Source organism: Gambusia affinis, linkage group LG14 (genome assembly GCF_019740435.1).
Source record: "Gambusia affinis linkage group LG14, SWU_Gaff_1.0, whole genome shotgun sequence".
Taxonomy (NCBI): Eukaryota; Metazoa; Chordata; class Actinopteri; order Cyprinodontiformes; family Poeciliidae; genus Gambusia; species Gambusia affinis.
Genome location: NC_057881.1, coordinates 17837697 through 17855324, shown reverse-complemented (window position 1 = coordinate 17855324; position 17628 = coordinate 17837697). Strand labels below are relative to the sequence as shown.

The following is a 17628-nucleotide window of genomic DNA, read 5'->3' as shown; positions in this document are numbered from 1 at the left end:
CATTTCCATCATTCTCTGATTGTATCTGCAATAACCGAGAGTTGCTGGTGTCTATCTCCAGCTACGTTCTGGGCGACCTGTCCGGGGTGATCCCGGACAGGTCGTCAGTCTGTCGCAGGGCAACACAGAGACATAGAGGACACATAACCATTCACACACACACTCACACCTAGGGAGAATTTAGAGAGACCAATTAACCTGACAGTCATGTTTTTGGACTGTGGGAGGAAGCCGGAGAACCCGGAGAGAACCCACCATGCACAGGGAGAACATACAAACTCCATGCAGAAAGACACCGGGGAACAAGGCAACAGCTCTACCAGCTGCGCCACTGTGCTGTGTCATTTACCATAATTTCCGGACTATAGAGCGCACCAGATTATAAGCCGCACCCTCCTACATTTTTAAAGGAAACACATTTTGTACATACATAAGCCGCACCGGTGTATAAGCCGCATGTGCCTACATTGAAACATGAGATATTTACAAAGAAAGATGGTACACAGAAAGTGTTTTTAAAGTTTTAATAATATGCCTTAGCTTTTCTTTCTGAACAGCAGCAATATAGCAAAACAGCACTAACAGGGCTGGTTTAAATAACATACAGTTAAAAGTCATGAACAGCCGTCATCCTCTTCCTCTTGTGCACTGAAACCATGGAAGTCTTCTTCCTCAGTGTCTGTTTCCTTCTTTATCGGCCACCTCGATTGCTTTTAACTTGAAAGCTGCATCATATGCATTTCTTCTTGCATTCTCCATGATGAGGGTCTGTTCAAGCTAATTTTATTCATGCACAAAGCACAACGTTACATTAGTCTTCCTCTACATATATATTCCAGCTGTCTCACGCTTACCTTTTCTGCTCCAGCGCCCCTACTGGCCGTTAGAATTTTTTTTATAAATAAGCGCATCGTTGTATAAGCCGCAGGGTCGAAAGTGTGAGACAAAAGTCGCGGCTTATAGTCCGGAAATTACGGTACTTTTTAGGTCAAACTGGAGTCATGGAGCATGACCATATCAAGTTATTTTGCTCAGTGAAGGCTGCGTGGAACTCAGGTAAGCTATCATTTTTCTTGAAGGCTTACTTCTCAGTAACTTTTCTCATGATATTGATGATGTAAGAAGCAAAAACATGAATAAAACAGCTTGTACAAAGCAAAAGGTTGTGGTAATCAGAAGACAATTGAACTTGCGACTGATCCCAACTAGTTAGCAGAAAAGCAAAAAAAAAAAAAACCCCAAAAAAACAAAAACAAAACATTATCTCATTATTTAGGGTTAAAAATTTAATCTTGTTTCACAATTGTCTGTTTGGAATAATTGTTTCAACACAACATGGCGGCCCATTGATTTCGCAGCGGTAGCTTTAAGGAAAGAACGCCTTGACTTTAAAAACCTTTGTCTCCCTCTAGTGGTCAAATGTAGTAAACACTGTACAGTCACATCCTCTGCTTTTCATCCCTCACAAAACTAGTTGATCATTGGTTGATCTAATGCTTCACACATGTATGCTCGGTGGAAAAGGTCAAGATTCACCTGGGAACAGATTTAAGAAAAAAGAAAAGCTTGACATATTATGGCAACTTTTTAAAGCGTTTTGCATGTAAAGACCTACATTACAAATTTATGGTTAAATATTACACAGGTTGAGATAATTAAACAAAGACCCATATTATACATTTTGATGACATAAGCAGAAGACAATGTAGTTGTACATTATGCATTTGTGTTATGACCAATGCATTTACAACCTGCTCAAATGAATGAATAACTGTTTTTTGAATGTGCACAAATGATGATGATTTGAAGACTGAACAAGTACAGTTTTGAATATTTCAAATCTGTTCTGAGAAATGCAACAAAATGACTGAGAAAACTGTAATGTGCTTTTTACACTTGCCACATTACTGTGTGTAAATGTCCAGTGACACAAAGAAAGGTCTGTACCCTTTAAATATTTATTTTTGAGCAACTGACAGTAAAACCTACGGTCGGCTCATTTTATTAAACACAAACTGAATGCTGGTGATGTAAGAGAGAAACCCATGTTGGCAGGTCAGAGCTTTGCCAAACCTGAAAATGCAGATGTTATTCTTTTTTTTGTAAGGAATGTTAGATGGTGTTTGTTTAATAATATTTTCATTTATGTTTGGGATATTAGAGAAAACCTGACCTTTTCCTCATATGAATATTTCAGTCATTTAGAAAAGAGCCACCCGAGGGTGCTGTTATCCTTTCACACAAGGAGTTTGATGAAACTGAATTTCCCTCATGCAATGTGAACACAAAGGTGGTTTATCTTTTCAGAATTTGGAGGGCAATTCTGCCCCTAAGTGCTCCTTGTCTTAAGAGGAAATACTGACATGTGGAATCCACCGAGGTTTGCCTCATTCATTCACGTAAGCTCTCCATGCAGGTTTTTAATCACCCAGCTGCTCAAAATCAAATTTTTCTTGCATGAATTTCTCCCACATCTCCTTATTATTTCACAACAGTGCTTTACTCACAATAACTTCTCATGAAGCAGTCTGAAAGCCTAATGTAAAACTCCTGCTAAGATAACTCAACAACAGGAAAAAAACAAAACAAACAAAAATCCGCTACCCTCCTCATCTGGTCTGAGTTCTGAGACATAACAAAAAGGAAAATACAAGATTTGGCACAAGACAATTTCATTTATTGGTTCAGACATTGTAAAACCCCCGTAAAAAAATTTAATGATGTGACACGACTAATTATTGATCCAGCTGCTGAATTACAAATAAACACATAATCTGTCAAGATCTGCTCCAGTAAACTGACAATTAAAAGATTTGCTTGTAGGTTGTTGTTCTTAAAATACGAGAAATGAGCACAAGAGTAAAATATCTTCCCCATTCAACCCATTCAAAAAAAGGGCCAATACAAATCTAAACCAGAATTAAACAACCAATATCTTCAGCAAGAACAAACAAGATAAATATAATTGAACAAATAAAAGTTTAGCCTAGGAGTTACTATGTGCGTCGAGCGGCTAATTCCACAATGAATAGGCATGGAAAAATAATAGAAACAGCACATTTTTGACTCAGAAAAGTTCATTCAATCCCTATATGTGTAGCTGTTTGAGCTCAGTCTACTGTGTCAGTATATTAGGAGGTTGCGTCCTTTAAGTAGGCAATAATATCTGCTCTTTCTTTCTTCTTTCTGATCCCACTGAAGATCATCTTGGTACCAGGAATGTACATCATTGGATTTTCAAGGTAGACATTCAGAGTTGCCCTGCGACAGACTGGCGACCTGTCCAGGGTGTTCAGATAATGGATGGATGGATGGACATTCAGAGTTTCCTCATCCCAGATGATACCTAAATGGAAAACAAGACAGAAACAATCAAGCACATCTGGTGTGCGCACTAATGACATCAGAATGTCAGTGGAAAGGGTTTATAGAGCCCCGAGAGTCAGAGAGGAACAGTAGTGCTGCCAGCTGCATGTTTAGACCTGCTGTCTTACTTTATATAGAGAAAACCAGCTCCTGTTAAGGAGGACCAAGAGAAACAAGGACATTATGTAGAGGGAAAGCGACTAATAGCTTTTTCAGATTGATTGAAAAGGAGAAGAAAGATTAGGTAGATTATTGTCGAGAGTGTGGTCATCATATCAGATTTGTTATCTTTGACCTGTGTACTTCTGAAACAAATGTTTTGCCGAAGACTTGCAAACAGTATGCAGATATAATAAACAATTTTCCGCATTAGGTCGCTTGAGATACAGCACTTTTTTTTATATTTCTTAGAAATTATGATGGTTAGCTAATTGATATTTGTCTGAGATATTTGATCACTGTAACACATGGATATGTGTTGATGTAAACCATTCTGTTGTGGCTCTTGCTTTATGTTGAGAATAAAACATTGCTGCAGTCTCAAGTCAGCCTCAGTCAGGTTATCTTAGTTTAGTAACAGTCTGTCCAACCAAACTAGCAACTAAGCAATTAATCAGCCAATCGACAACACAACAAACCAACCAAACACCCAACCAATCCACCAACATATTCTATCTTTAAGGGAGAACCATTTATTCATGGTCCTCCATTTTGAATTTGATCATGAGGGACTAGCATGCATTAAAATCTTTTTTTATTGTGTTCACAAGATTTAAACTACAGAGATGACATCCCCTTTATAGCTGTAGAAAACACATACACCTACATTATGTTGATGTCAATTGTATCCATTATTATGCTCTTTTATCCAGTTACCTGGTTATTTTTTCATTTCTTGAATCGATGTTAATATTTGGTGCATTTTTGTAGTGATTCATACCTTTGTCGACGTTGGCTTGAGTATAGGAGTATCCAGGTGCCTGACCCGTCTTCCTTCCAAACAACCCCCAGAGGTTTGGCCCCACCTTATGGCGACCCCCTTCCTCCACGGAGTGACACTGGGAACACTTCTGGACAAACACACTCTTCCCTTTCTGAATATCCCCCATCACCAGCAACTAGGCATGGGAGGGAAGGACCGGCAGAGCCACAATCATCCACATCACAGCAAAGAAATGTCTGCTGACGCGAGTGGAAAATTAACACATACACAAACTTTTGGGCAAAAAGTTTTAGCAGAAAATGTATCTGGACAAGAGTTCTGAATGAGAGCGCAAAAGCTGCTGAGCTGAAAAAGTGAACAGCAAAAAGCAAGGGATAACAAACAGAGGAGGATCAGAAGAGGCAAATCCCACCGTCAGAGTGGAATGTGTTAAAACGCCCTCGGGTAGATGTTGTCGCCTTTCTTTCTCAAATTCACACTCCTTCCCTTTTGATTGCTTGCTGACCAGAAATCTTGTTTTGCTATGATTGAACTGTTCTTGAACCTTAAAGTAAATGAAATAAAGTTTCAGAGAGGCGCGTCGTCCTGTGCTGGTTGAATAAGCTCTAAGATTTGGGTCACACCCACCTCGAAAGACAGGTGGGGTTTGTTTGCCATGTGTGTCAGTTACATGCTTGAAATGCTTTGATTCACTGCTTGTTGCCAAACAGTTTGAGTCAGATTAAACTCCTAATCTGAGTTTCTCTGAAAATAAATCTGATGACTGGTTACAAAAAACCCCCTGAGAACCCAATGAGGACATTTTGATAATCCTCATAATAAATGGCAGTTTATGATATGCGGTCAATCGTAATGATTATAAAGCAAATATTGCACTGGAAGTATCTATTATATTCACTTGATATTTCAGTGTGTAATTTCAACAAGCTGTTATTTCTTAAAGGAATTGCTTAAAGAAGTGGCACCTTTACACAAACTACCCCCAACTGTATATCTGATACACTTACATGATGGTCTATGAAATACAAATTCTAATAAAGTATTTTAAAGCTGGTGTATTGTGAAAAAATGTTAAATGACATGTGGCCCACTATCAAGTATATATGTGTATCTTTTATTCTTTAAGATTAATATTGGGTAACTTGCAAACAACTCAGTGATGTGAACTGCCCAAAAAAGAAACAAAAAAAAAAAGTAATAATTCATGCTTCCGCTTACATTTATACCCCTGCCAAATGTAGATTTTGACAAGTTTTTGTCAAAATCAGCTTCTTGACTGAAAGGAAATAATTTAGCATTTATTTTCTGCCAGTAGTTTGAGTACTGTTTCCAATTCGTATGTCTTGTACAGCTAAATCTAAGTATGAAAAAAGGGTATTATGCATATTTTGTTGTTCTCTCTTGTAATAGTGACATGATGAATTCGTGGCGCAGCATTCAAGGAAGCTTTTTGATTTAAAACATGTTCATTGCACCCTCTAGTGTTCAAATAGTGCAACAACTGCTTCCTCAGCAGCTTGCTATGTAGCTGGTTCAGTTTTGTTCATTTTTTAATGAAACGCATTAACTTCAAAATGTATCTACTCCCCTCTAAGGTCAGTTCAAGAGAATAATTCAAAGTCAAAGGGCTTTATGATGAACCTTATAATTTCTCACTAGAATATCCCAAAGAATTTCGGGACATTTCTACAGAAATGATGATGGGTAGTTGAATAACACAGTAACATTTTGCATTCTCATTGCTTGAAGCTTTATTTTTTACTTTTTGTATAAACCTCATTGTTCTGTAAGATCAGTTTCAATACAGAGAAGGACATTATTTTCAGAAGACAACATCTACATGGAAATACTCCAGATCTATGCTTTGTTTTAATAGCTTGAAGCATCTTTACAATAAAAACACTCAATGAAAGGCCCAACATTCATTGGAGGATCTGGCTATCCTTTGAAGGTCTTTTCATCTGTGTCTACGTCTTCTTCAGGACTGGTTTTGTAGTCAAAATCTTCAGTCCTGTTGGATAATAAGACACTTTAATTATAGCAAAGAAAGCAGGGTTAGAGGTTATGATGAGTGTAAGAGGGATATTTAAGATTGTGTCATTTCCATACCAATGCAAGCCAGCATCCAACAAGTGTTCACTGGCCAGCGTCCTGAGGAGACTCCAGTAAGGAGCGTTTCTTCCAAATCTCTGAGGCAGCACCGGGCTGGGGGCGTCTCGTGCCTCTCGGCACTCTCTGCACATCTGGATCAACTCCCAGGACCTCCCGAACCTCTGGGGCATGTTGGGGCTGGAATTGGGCGCCCTCTCGTCGTTGCTGTCCCTGCCGAAGCGCAGCGGCATGTTGGCGTGCATGTGGAGAGGTTTGGCCGTAGGGGGGTACAGCTTGATGATGGTCGGCAGGCTGTTCCTGCTGGTAGCCGGGGTCATGTGTAGCTTGAAGCTCTCCAGATCCAAACTTCTGCGGAGCCCACTCGGTATCTGGACATGTGAGAATTGTATTTAATCAGGTCAAGTGGATATTCAATGTGGGCCTTTGTCACTGTCACCTCAAAAAGTGACATTAACAAATCAACGTCTACTATTTTTAGTTGTTCTATAAGCTAAAGAGCGAACATTTAATGTTTATTTTTCAAAAGGAAAATGGTTTGGTGTTTTTCTTTTTGATGCTATCTGAAAGCATAATAGGACCTTGATCAATCAATCAATCAATTAGACTTTTTTTTATGAAGCTTTTCTTTTTTTTACACTAAATAACCCAAAGCACACATGTAAATAAACTTAAAATTAATTAGACAGTTATTTTGAAACAAGAAGTGAGAAAGATCTACTGAAAATTATTCAAAAACAAGAGCCTTGAGTTACAAAATTGATTGATGACGATGATCTTTACTCTAAGAGGTGATGTATAGCTGTAATTATGCTATGCTCTGAAAGCATGCATTTCTTTTACAGTTATACATCGGCTCTTTCTACTTGATTGAAATAGTTTGTCATTTGGAAATCTACGCCTTATACTACATCTTAAGTTTAGCCCTCACAAAGCTGGAGTAAAGGCTTCCACTCGTGAAGTACAAGCTCGGACCTCGGTTATCTGGAGACCCAAAATATGAGATGGGTTTCAGAAAAAAAAACCAACAAAAAACTAACACACAAGTCATTGGTTGACTGGTTCCTTTTTACCTGCTGGAGCGGCTGTTTCCTCACAGATTGCCTGTTGTTGGTGCTGCTTCGCAGGATTTCACCATTGTGGAAGGACTTCCCGAAGACGTGGAAGTCAGACGCCGCCACCCCTCCAAGACCCCCCATCATCAGGAGCGCTGACAGTATCACTGCTGCCAACATGCTGAAATCTGTTGTTCCTTTCTGAACTGTGTTTGGACATGTGGCTCGTTTCCCGCTGAGTGACCTGCCGCGTGTCATATAAGCCCCGTGAAAACCCACGTCACATTAAAAAAATTGACACACACACACACACACGCACTCACACACAAAGTGATGCATGCACTGGAGTTTATTCTTGGATTCATTTAAACAAGGCAAATTCCTGACTGAGCCACCATTCATACCTGGAAAAGTATCTATCTATGTATGCACTAATTGGGCTGCTGAATGAACAGGGCGAGTTTGTTTCTTCTAAAGAGCAGATAACATTTTTTTAAAAATGAATAATCACACTTTACTAATTGTACTGAATCAGCCATCAGTTGGGAACAACTTAATACTGGAACCAAAGTTTGATCCATCAAGAAGCTCTGTAACCAAACATCCAAACCTGTGAATTAACATAAAATGCACATTTTTGAAGCTTAAATGTGTACATTTTGAAATAAAATCAAAATCTTCAGAAGTCGTCTGATTAGTAATTAGTCTACCTGTGCATGATTTGATCTCAGTGAAATCGGTGAAGGCCTCAGAGTGAAGGAGCAGGACCACAAAGACCAAGAAAACCACAGCAGACAGGTCAGGGAGGAAGTGGCGGAGATGATTGAAGCAGGTTAGTTGGTGAAACAATATCCCTAGTGCTAACTATCTCATGAAGTACATTTGTCATTATTTTGTATTGACCTATCATTTATAAATCCAGTGAACTGCATTGAAGTTTGCAGTTCTTACTTAGCAAAATGTAAAGAAGTTTGAGGGATATTTATGCAAATATAAGGAATTTTTAGATGATTTTAAGAAATCTTTTGCTATATATGGACTGACAAAATTACTCATATTAAACAAAGTCACAAATTTTTTTCCTAGGTCTTATCAGCTCCAGTGGCCTTTATTTTTTTGATAATGGTAAGATTGGAAAGCGGATTGTGAGAGGGGGGGAAGACATGGGGCAAAGGTCAATGGGCAGGGACTCGAGGACTAAGGCCACTGCAGATGAGCCACTGCAGGGCCCAAACTACACACATTTATGATGTATTTGGCTTCCACTTATTAGATTGGATTTTATTAGAAAGAACTTTATTAATCTCTGGAGAGGTTTCCTCTGTGAAATTCAGTTTCCAGCTGCAGTACACTGACAGAAAGAAAAATAACTTTAGCTAAGAAATATACAAAAAGGAGAGGAAAAAATAGAAACATAAAAGAGGAAGATGCCTAAAAACAATATGTGAAAACATGAGATGAATTCAACATGCACTCATTAAAGACTTGTGTTCATCTCAGGAGACTGACTGACGTCACCACATTTTTTATCTCTCAGGTTTTTACAGTTGAAGCCAGTAATGAGCCATTTTCCGGGGGGGTTCTCATTGCATTTGGACCAACAGCAAACTGAATGTGAAGAATCCCTGTCAGGCAACAGCGAAGGCCAGAGAGGGAATTTTAATTTGATCGTTGCAGTTTCTCACGTTGCCACGTCTGAGCACGCGGAACATGCAACCCCGCGGCTGAGGCAACTCAGCGGAAAAGAATTTCAGTCCCATCTGGTTTTAGTGATTCAGACTTAGCCTTGAGAAGGCTTTACGTCTCGGTTTACTTTTCCGTATTATCATTTACCTCCCATCTCTTCTCAGCTCGTCTCTCTGTGCTTTCTTTTCCTGACCCTGATCCCGGCTCACAGACTGAGGGATTTGGGATTTACGACCGCGTGTCGGACGTTCATCCTGAGCACTATCAGCAGAGGCCTTCAATGGACCTCTCTCTTTGTTCTTTAGCTGAGCTCATAGAGCACTCCCTGGAAGACCTTGTTCTCTGCCACTGTAATTCTCTCTTCCTAATGTTTTTAATGCTCTTCTTTTGCCACCCCTGTAGCCTTTTCATCTTTCCATCTACATGCTTTCAGGCCTCCTTCCCCCCTGCCCCCTGCTTCTACATGTTATTAACGCATGTCATGCTTCCTTGACAGAAATATAGCCATCACTCCCGTGTTTAATGAAAAATGTTACCCATATTGGGAAATCTTGCATTCCCTTGACATTGTTTGGACATTAAAATGTTCTTCATTTGCCTATACAAGTGCCTCAGTCGTGTGTATCAGACTTTCCGCAACTTATAAATCAACCGATTTATCTGAGCGGATCATTTTTAGTCCAGTTTGACTGCTCACTCGATGAACTAAAACGTTGCTCCTTGGTTTCTCTAGAGTTTGTCTTGTGCTAGTTTGTTTATTTCCACCTTCTTTCTTGTAATCTTGTGACCGATTCCCATGGAGTTTCCAGCAAACCAGAAAAAATAAATTTGTAAAAGGCAAATCTAGTCAGTTAGTGCTATTTAATTCTCAAAACATTATTTTATTTAATCGTCCCCTTGTTTAGCAGATGTTATCCAAGATACATTTTCCCTCCAAATAAAATGAAGTATACTTCAATCTATGCCTCTGGATAGATAGGTTTTTGCTCTTTTACAAATCAGTAATAACAATTACCATCAATTAATCAATCAGCACCAAACTCTGAGGATGTTTCTAGGCAGCATTCCCTGGAAAGCTTGTAAAAGTAGAAGATAAAATAAATACACAAAATATGGGGGAGTAATGGAGGTCAGTTTCTTGAACTGAACAGTTCTAACTCATCATATTTGCATTTTAACAAACTTATTCACTCTTCTTAGCTTGAAACGCCATGAAAACTGTCACGAGATTACGAGAAATAAACAAACCAACCCAAGACGAACTCCAGAGAAACCAAGAAGCAACGTGACAACAGGCGCTCACCATGATCACCGCTGCCTCCCTGTCTCTCTAAGCTGCTTGTTTAAAGTCTGGCAGCGATCGCAGAGTTCCTTTCTCAGTCTAGATCTCAAATACCTGATATGATATGTGGGAGTCTGCGGTTGCCTCTCCATTGAGCTGATTTACGTGGAGCTTTACTTAGACAACAGCCAGGTCATCATCACAACGCTTCACATGCCTGCACACTCCGAGAGGAGACCCATTCATCAAGCCTTCCTGACCGCTAAAGGTTCAGACAGTGATCAAATCCATTTCTGTTGGATCTCAGCGTCAGAACGTATGGCACAATTAGCTGACACAAGACACACAGCTCTGCGTGTGTGGTCTGTAAAAAAAAAAAAAAAAAAAGCAACTGGTTACAGAATGAAAGGAAAACTATTAAAGATACACTAGCGCAAATGTCTTCCTGTCTACTGAGCAAACATTGAATTCCTAGTGTTTTATTGGGATGTTAAGTGATAGATCAACTAAAATTGTGGCTAAGTGTCAGATTTTTTTTTTAAGAAGGGTCTTGATAATTTGCATGCACCCCGCTTACTCAAATACCTCTAACTGAAATCCAGTGCTACCAATTTTCTTCCAAAGAAACCTAATTAATAAATTGTGCACCTGGATATCTTTTTTTTTCTCAGGCCAAATGCAGCTACTCTGTGAAAGCATCAGAGGTCAAGAGTGAACAAACAACACTATGAGGTCCAACAAAGGCAGCAGACATGTCAGGAATAAAACTAAAGGGAAATCAGGCTTAGTTTTATAAAACAGCATTTCCAAGCTTTGAACATTCTGAGAACTGTTCAGTCTGTTCATCAATAGAAAGTATGTCACAACTGTGAACATTCCAAGACGCTTTCAGCTTTCAGCTTTCAGCTTTCAGCTAAACCAACAGGCTGGGCAAGAAGAGCATAAGTCACAGAAACAGCCAAGGGGAGGAGATGCAGAGATCCAGGTTGACTGGACAATTATCAGCGCTAAAGCACTTCACAAATCTGTTAATGTGACAGAGATGCAGGAAAAAAAAATGTCCAGTTCATAAGTGTCAAACCCAAGACCCGGGGGCCACATCCTGGCCACCATAGTTTTTTTATGTGGCCCTCTAGACTCTAAAGGCCACATATATAGAATCTTCAGCATAAATAATTTTGTCATATATTATTCGATCAATCAAATCGAACCAGATTTTATTTGTATAATGCCAAATCATATCAATGTGAAAAGATGTTCAATATTTAATTTTATGAAGTACTCATTGACTAATGCCTTTGCAATTTGTTAATGGGTTTTATTAATATTTTCTGCCACAACCAGCCCTTAGGGGACGTTCATGATCTTGATATGACCCAAAACGAAAATGAATTTGACATCCTGGTCTGGTGTGACACATTTAAAGTCATTCAGGCAGAGTTGCAACACAATGGTTTAGCTAACAGGATGTTTTAGAATCGTCCAGTTGGAGTTCAGGCCTGAATCCAACCTGGAATCTGTGGTTTACTTGTTTTTATGTAAGGCTGTAAATGTAATGTGAAAAGAATTTGAGAAGTATGAATTATTTGGAAGGCATTTAAGCTTTAGCAGAGGCTACCCTGAGCTTTTGGTTAGCCTCTGGTTAACCTCTTTGTAACCAGGCGATAGTGAAGGCAGGGATAGAAGTTTGTCTCATAATCTGTGGGTTACTGGTTTGGATCCGACACTAAGTTCTTGTGCCCTTGGGCCAAACACTTCACCTTTGTGTGAGAATGCGTGAATGACTGAATGTGGTTATTCACCAAGTACAGGAAACATCTGGACTAAATAAAACGCTATACAGGCCATTTACCTACCATGAATGACCCAGTGGAGGACAATACTCTTTCTTCTTTTGTTTTCTTGTGATGAAATATTATAAAATTGTATGTAAAAGTGCAAACCAGTGACATATATATTACTGAAATGATCAAGAAATTAAAAAACTCAGAGGTCAGTCACTTTAAAAATCTCCAGCTGGCCTTAATTAGAGAAGCAATAAATGCAATCACTGGTGAATATTTTCAACTGCAGCGTTAGTGTTATTAAGAGCTATAAGCACATGATGACTATCACAAGACAAATATGACTCATGCCGAAGCTGGACATTTATGGGTCTCAGATTAAACAAACAGTATGTCTTGGAGGAATGATGTGATTATGGCTTTTTGGTCTTGTATACGTTGTGAACAGGGCTGGGACTACTTCCTAATTTCTATGATGGTGTCCACAAACCGATGCCAGCTGTGAGTGTGGACTACAGTTTTCTTTCGAACAAGCAAATGCAGCAGTCTGCTGGCTTGAGTATGAATTTAATAGTACTCATTGCTCTCAACATTAAACACTTAAAAACACACAGTGGCCATGGCTGGCTGTTCTTTATAGGCTATAAAAAGCACCGGCTACTGTAGTTCAACAGACTGGGATTTAGTACCGTATTAATATTCATGTGATGAACCAGGCGCTATAGAACACCCTGGATAAAACAGTCTTTGGTCCAGAACACAGTAGCCAAGCATAAACAGAACTACAGGCAAAATTGTAAGTATTTTTCACCAGGGCTTTCACACCATCTGTGAGATCTTGGTGTTCCTTTAACAATGGCGCATAAAAAATGTTGATTCCAGCCACACCTCAACGTTCTCTTCCCAGGAGAAAACACTCTTGGGGGCTTCGGAGATCCCACACAGACCGGAAAACTATAGGTTGGACTCAGAGCATTAAAAAATGCATCAAGGGATTTTTTTGTTTTGTTTTGTTTTGCATCACCTAGAATCAATTGGCCGGATTTCACAACTGATGTTCTTGATTAGCCTGATGGCCATTCACATAAATCTTGGTATGCAACACAATCAAAACTGTGTAGTGATAAGCTATGTAGTACTGTGAGAGTGAAAAAGATTTACAATTATGTAATTTGTTATAAGTCCAACAAATTATATATATATATATATATATATGCACAACCAAATTACAATTTCTCATCAGTGAACATGAACACCATTGAGGTGGTGTGTGTTGTGTTGTGTTGTGTTGTGTTGTTAGTGTACTGCCTAACTGTATTGTGCATGTGGGCAGACAAACCTTAATTTTGCTCTTGACTGACCTTTGAACCTCCGACAGCGCTAACAGCTAAAGGGATGATGCTGACCATGTGACCAGTAGATTTGTTGAAAATAATACATTTCTCCTTTAGCCTAAAACTCATTTGCATGAGGATCATGTTAGCTGACCTGGCTGCTCTAAAATGCTCATATAGGTGTGATTGCGTGGTATCTGATCACCTTCCTTTTTTATCACAGTTGTACAGGTGGTGCTGCTGTTTAGTTTTCTCCTCCTGACAACACTAGATGGCACTAAAGGACAGAGAAATAAAATATTTCTATTTCTTATTTACACAGAAATGTCCTTTCTGCTGTCATTTTTTTAACGTTATACATTATTTTCCTGTTTTTAGACTCAGGTATCCCATTTTTACAATAATTGTTGCACTATATTGCTTTTATTTTCTAATGTAGAACTGAATAATAAGCCACTGGGGTAACACAATGTCCTAATCTAAGAGAATCACCCCACCAGGTGGAGCCCCGGCACACTTATTCCACAAACTGCAAGGAAGGTGGAGCATCTAAAACAGAGGCGGAGAATTAGACGGGGAGGCAGTCCCAACATAAAGTAGGAGATTCCAGTAAAAGGGGGAGGTGTTTTCAGGAAGAGGGGGGCGCTAAAGGAGGTCCAATCAGCGTCTGGTCTGAATCGACCAATCAGAGGAAGAGAAGAAAAAAGCAGGAATAGGCAGGAGGAAACTGAGCAAATGACCCTTGATGAGAGAGGAGGTGGAGGATGGGAGGGATGGGGGGGAGGAAAGGGGCCCTGAACAGGGACATGTGTGGAGGCGTGTGTGTGCGTGTGCGTGTGGGTGTGGGTGTGTGTGTGTGCGTGTGTGTGCGTTTAAAATGCTGGCTTTTCTCAGAAAATCGTCTATGTCTTTTGTCGCTCTTCAATTGGAGATGCATTTCTGTTTTTTAACAATACTTGTGGCTTGTGAATTTAAAAAGTAAAACTTTGCTGGAGAGGCCAAGTTCCTCTGATAAAGCACGAACAGAGGCAAACATTTCAACGCGAAGTGAGGCTCAGGGACAGCGTTAGTGGGAACGGACGAGGAAAAAGCAGAGATTTCTACATTTACCAATGAGTTACGATTTCTCCAACAATGACGCCTCGCTGAGCGATTAATGCTCAATGAGGTTTAGACATGCCTGCTGTTTTGGCGTGGAAAAAAACAAGTCTTTTTATTGCTTTCCTTGCTCTCTCTTGATTTGAATGTTTGCACGGTCATTTATCTGTTGAGTGACTTTCATGATCATTGGGCCCTGGTAACCTCTTAAAAGCCTGGCACATAAATTCCAGAAACACGCCTGTCTTTAGAAAAATAAGCATTTTTGTCCCACCTTTGCTTCTACTGGTCATGGGACATGTGTGCCATTGTTTGTGCAACTCTGGTTTCAGGAGGACAAAATGAGAAGCTCAGTCAGAAAAAATAGAGGGAAAGACTAGAAAACATGGCAGAGAGAAAGCTTTTTCCTTGATTGTTCCCCCTGACCCCCGTGCATCCTCTCCTACTCCCAGTTGGACGGCCAGTTTGGCTGCTGTTCAGCGGGTCAGAGGGGGTCAAAGGGTACTAAGACACCCACACAGAAATCTACACTGTAACCTCTGACCTGTTTCCCCATGATGCAGCTGAATGCTGGGAATGCAGCACAGAAAGCGAGGCAGAAAAGAGTTTTTCCAATCAGCTTTACACCAAAAATGCGTTTCTGTGGTCTTGTAAAAGGCTTTTTAAACGTTCCAGGAGGAAAATAGACATGCAAACTGCTTTTTTTTTGCCTTTGCTTTAAAGTCTCAGAAAAGGTTAGGTCCCACTCTAACTGTGGTAATGTTGATGAGAATGCTGAGTATTATCTGTAATTGAACACATGACACTTTCATAGCTGGAACCAAAAGCTTGTGGTCCTCTGATTCGTCAATGAAGACCAGCAACTTACTATATATATATATATATATATATATATATATATATATATATATATATATATATATATATATATATATATATATATATATATATATATATATATATATATATATACCAGAATTTGAATGAAAGAAAACTATTTTTCAAGCTTTTTGTGATCCCTAAATAACTTAGGAAAAAGTTTTTTTTTTTTTAAAAACAACAAAAAAATAAAAAACCAATAGAAATATATATTATGCATTTTTTTTTTAAATAGCAAGAATAGTTTATTGTATTTATAAATTACAAAAACAACATTAAGGAAAATATTGTCAAATGTGCATCTTTAGTTTGAAACCAGAGCTGCAGAAGTGCATGTGTGTGTGTGTGTGTGTGTGTGTGTGTGTGCGTGTGTGTTCTGGGAGATGATGGGAAAAAAAATTCACAAATCCCTGAATGAAATCAATGCAGATATAAAATAACAGCTCTCCCAAAGTTCTCCATTCAAAAAAAAAAAAATTTGTTTAAACACAAGAGTCAAAGTGCATGCACTTACTGTAGCTGCTTACGGTTCTAGTAAAAGCACTCATGTTTCATTTCCAGGAAGCTCTCAACCTCTGATACAATAAAGCCTTTAAATTAGGATTACACAGTAGTTAATGCTGTGTTAAACTCTCTAATCTGTTTTTCTTTGAGTAATGCTTCTCACTGTCTGAGAAGATATGCATGTTTTAATTATAAACAACAGGGAATGAAAGGAAGGTGTTTTATTATCGGTATGAGGTTTGAAAAAAAATTCAAAATTGCAAGTTGCAGAAGGATAAAAAAGTATTTCTAAGTGTAATGAACAGAGCAGAAAGTAAAAGCATGTTGGAAGAACTTTAAGGCTGACTCTATAAAGTTTTGTGAGATCAACTAACAAGCTCTCACTGTGGGAGCGACCTGGAATTTTGGCTGCTATAATAATTTTACAGGAGCAACGGGACATATGGTAGCTACTAACTTATTGTACATTATTTCAGGGGTTACCTTTGGAAAAGCCACTCTGTATCTCATTAATGTAGCTAGTGAACTAAAATGCACTTTGGGGACATCGTGGCATGGCATCAGGGAGGACCTGAAGTGAACTTTTATTTAGATTTTTTTTGTTGTGTTTTGTTTCTGGTTTTTAGAAGCAACTTTTGGTAAAAGTCAAGTGTTTAGTCTAATCTAGGGAGCCTAACAAAAGTATTCACTCCCACTGAATGCTTTCACATTGTGTCATGTTACGACCGGTAACATGAAAATATTCTATTGTTGTTTAGTAGAGTAGCACATAGTAGGGCATAATTGTGAAGTTAAAGAAACATGGCCTTCAGTATTTCTAATGAAGAGAATCTGAATAATGTGAAAAACATTTGAGCTCACCGCTTTTGAAAGAATTAAGTGCAACCACTTGCCTTTAGAAATGAAGAAATTAGTGAACAGAGAGGAAGTTAATCTCACTCAGCTGCGAGAATGATTTTTGGATTATAAAGCAGTTTATGAGAGTTTGCAATGTTACCTACAGGTAAAACTATGTGCAGTGGAAAACTAACCCTGCTGCAAATTACAGCGAAAATACCAATCCGTGTTGAGTGATGTGGTGGAGGCAACATCATGTTGTGGGGATGGCTTTCTTCAGCAGAGAACTTGAAGTTGGTCATAGTTGATGGAAAGAGCGACATCCTGGGCAATCTGGGAAGAAAAAGTTGTTAGATACAACTGGGGCAGAAATGAACCCCCCACAAAAGCTGTGGCGATTTAGCCAGAAGAGCTATGATGGGTTGTCTAAATCAAAGCATATTCATTTGCCCAAATCTAAGTAGAAATGAGAGGCAACACCTGAAAAGGCTCAGCTACTTTGTATAGATGAATAAGAAAAGAAAATCAGCAGATACCAGCAGAACTGCAGATCTGTTGTGTAGTTTTATATGGACTCACGGGGATAAACACAAACCCACACCACACCTTTCAGATTTATCCAGGTAAATTTTACTTTATGTTGACTTATGATCGAAGTGTGAAACTCATTTTCATTTTAGACCACATCAAGGTCTTAAATGTCCTTGGAATGTCCTGACAGGAATGTATGGGTAAAACCCATAAACAAACT

General features: G+C 39.0%; 2 protein-coding genes across 2 annotated transcripts; both read right to left on the bottom strand.

The window, feature by feature from the left end:
• Positions 1 to 3131: 3131 nt before the first annotated feature.
• LOC122843364 (cytochrome c iso-1/iso-2-like) lies at positions 3132 to 4702 on the bottom strand. The gene is made up of 3 exons (XM_044138047.1): positions 4307 to 4702; positions 3335 to 3346; positions 3132 to 3265 (listed from the first exon to the last, which is right to left on the bottom strand). The coding sequence occupies exons 1-3, from the start codon at positions 4473 to 4475 to the stop codon at positions 3132 to 3134; spliced, it is 315 nt and encodes a 104-aa protein (XP_043993982.1). The 5' UTR covers positions 4476 to 4702.
• Positions 4703 to 6233: 1531 nt separating this feature from the next.
• Positions 6234 to 16097, bottom strand: npvf (neuropeptide VF precursor). The gene is made up of 4 exons (XM_044138141.1): positions 16051 to 16097; positions 7492 to 7717; positions 6419 to 6789; positions 6234 to 6320 (listed from the first exon to the last, which is right to left on the bottom strand). Exons 2-4 carry the CDS (start codon positions 7651 to 7653, stop codon positions 6248 to 6250), a joined length of 606 nt encoding a protein of 201 aa, XP_043994076.1. The 5' UTR covers positions 7654 to 7717; positions 16051 to 16097; the 3' UTR covers positions 6234 to 6247.
• Between the last annotated feature and the right edge of the window lie 1531 nt (positions 16098 to 17628).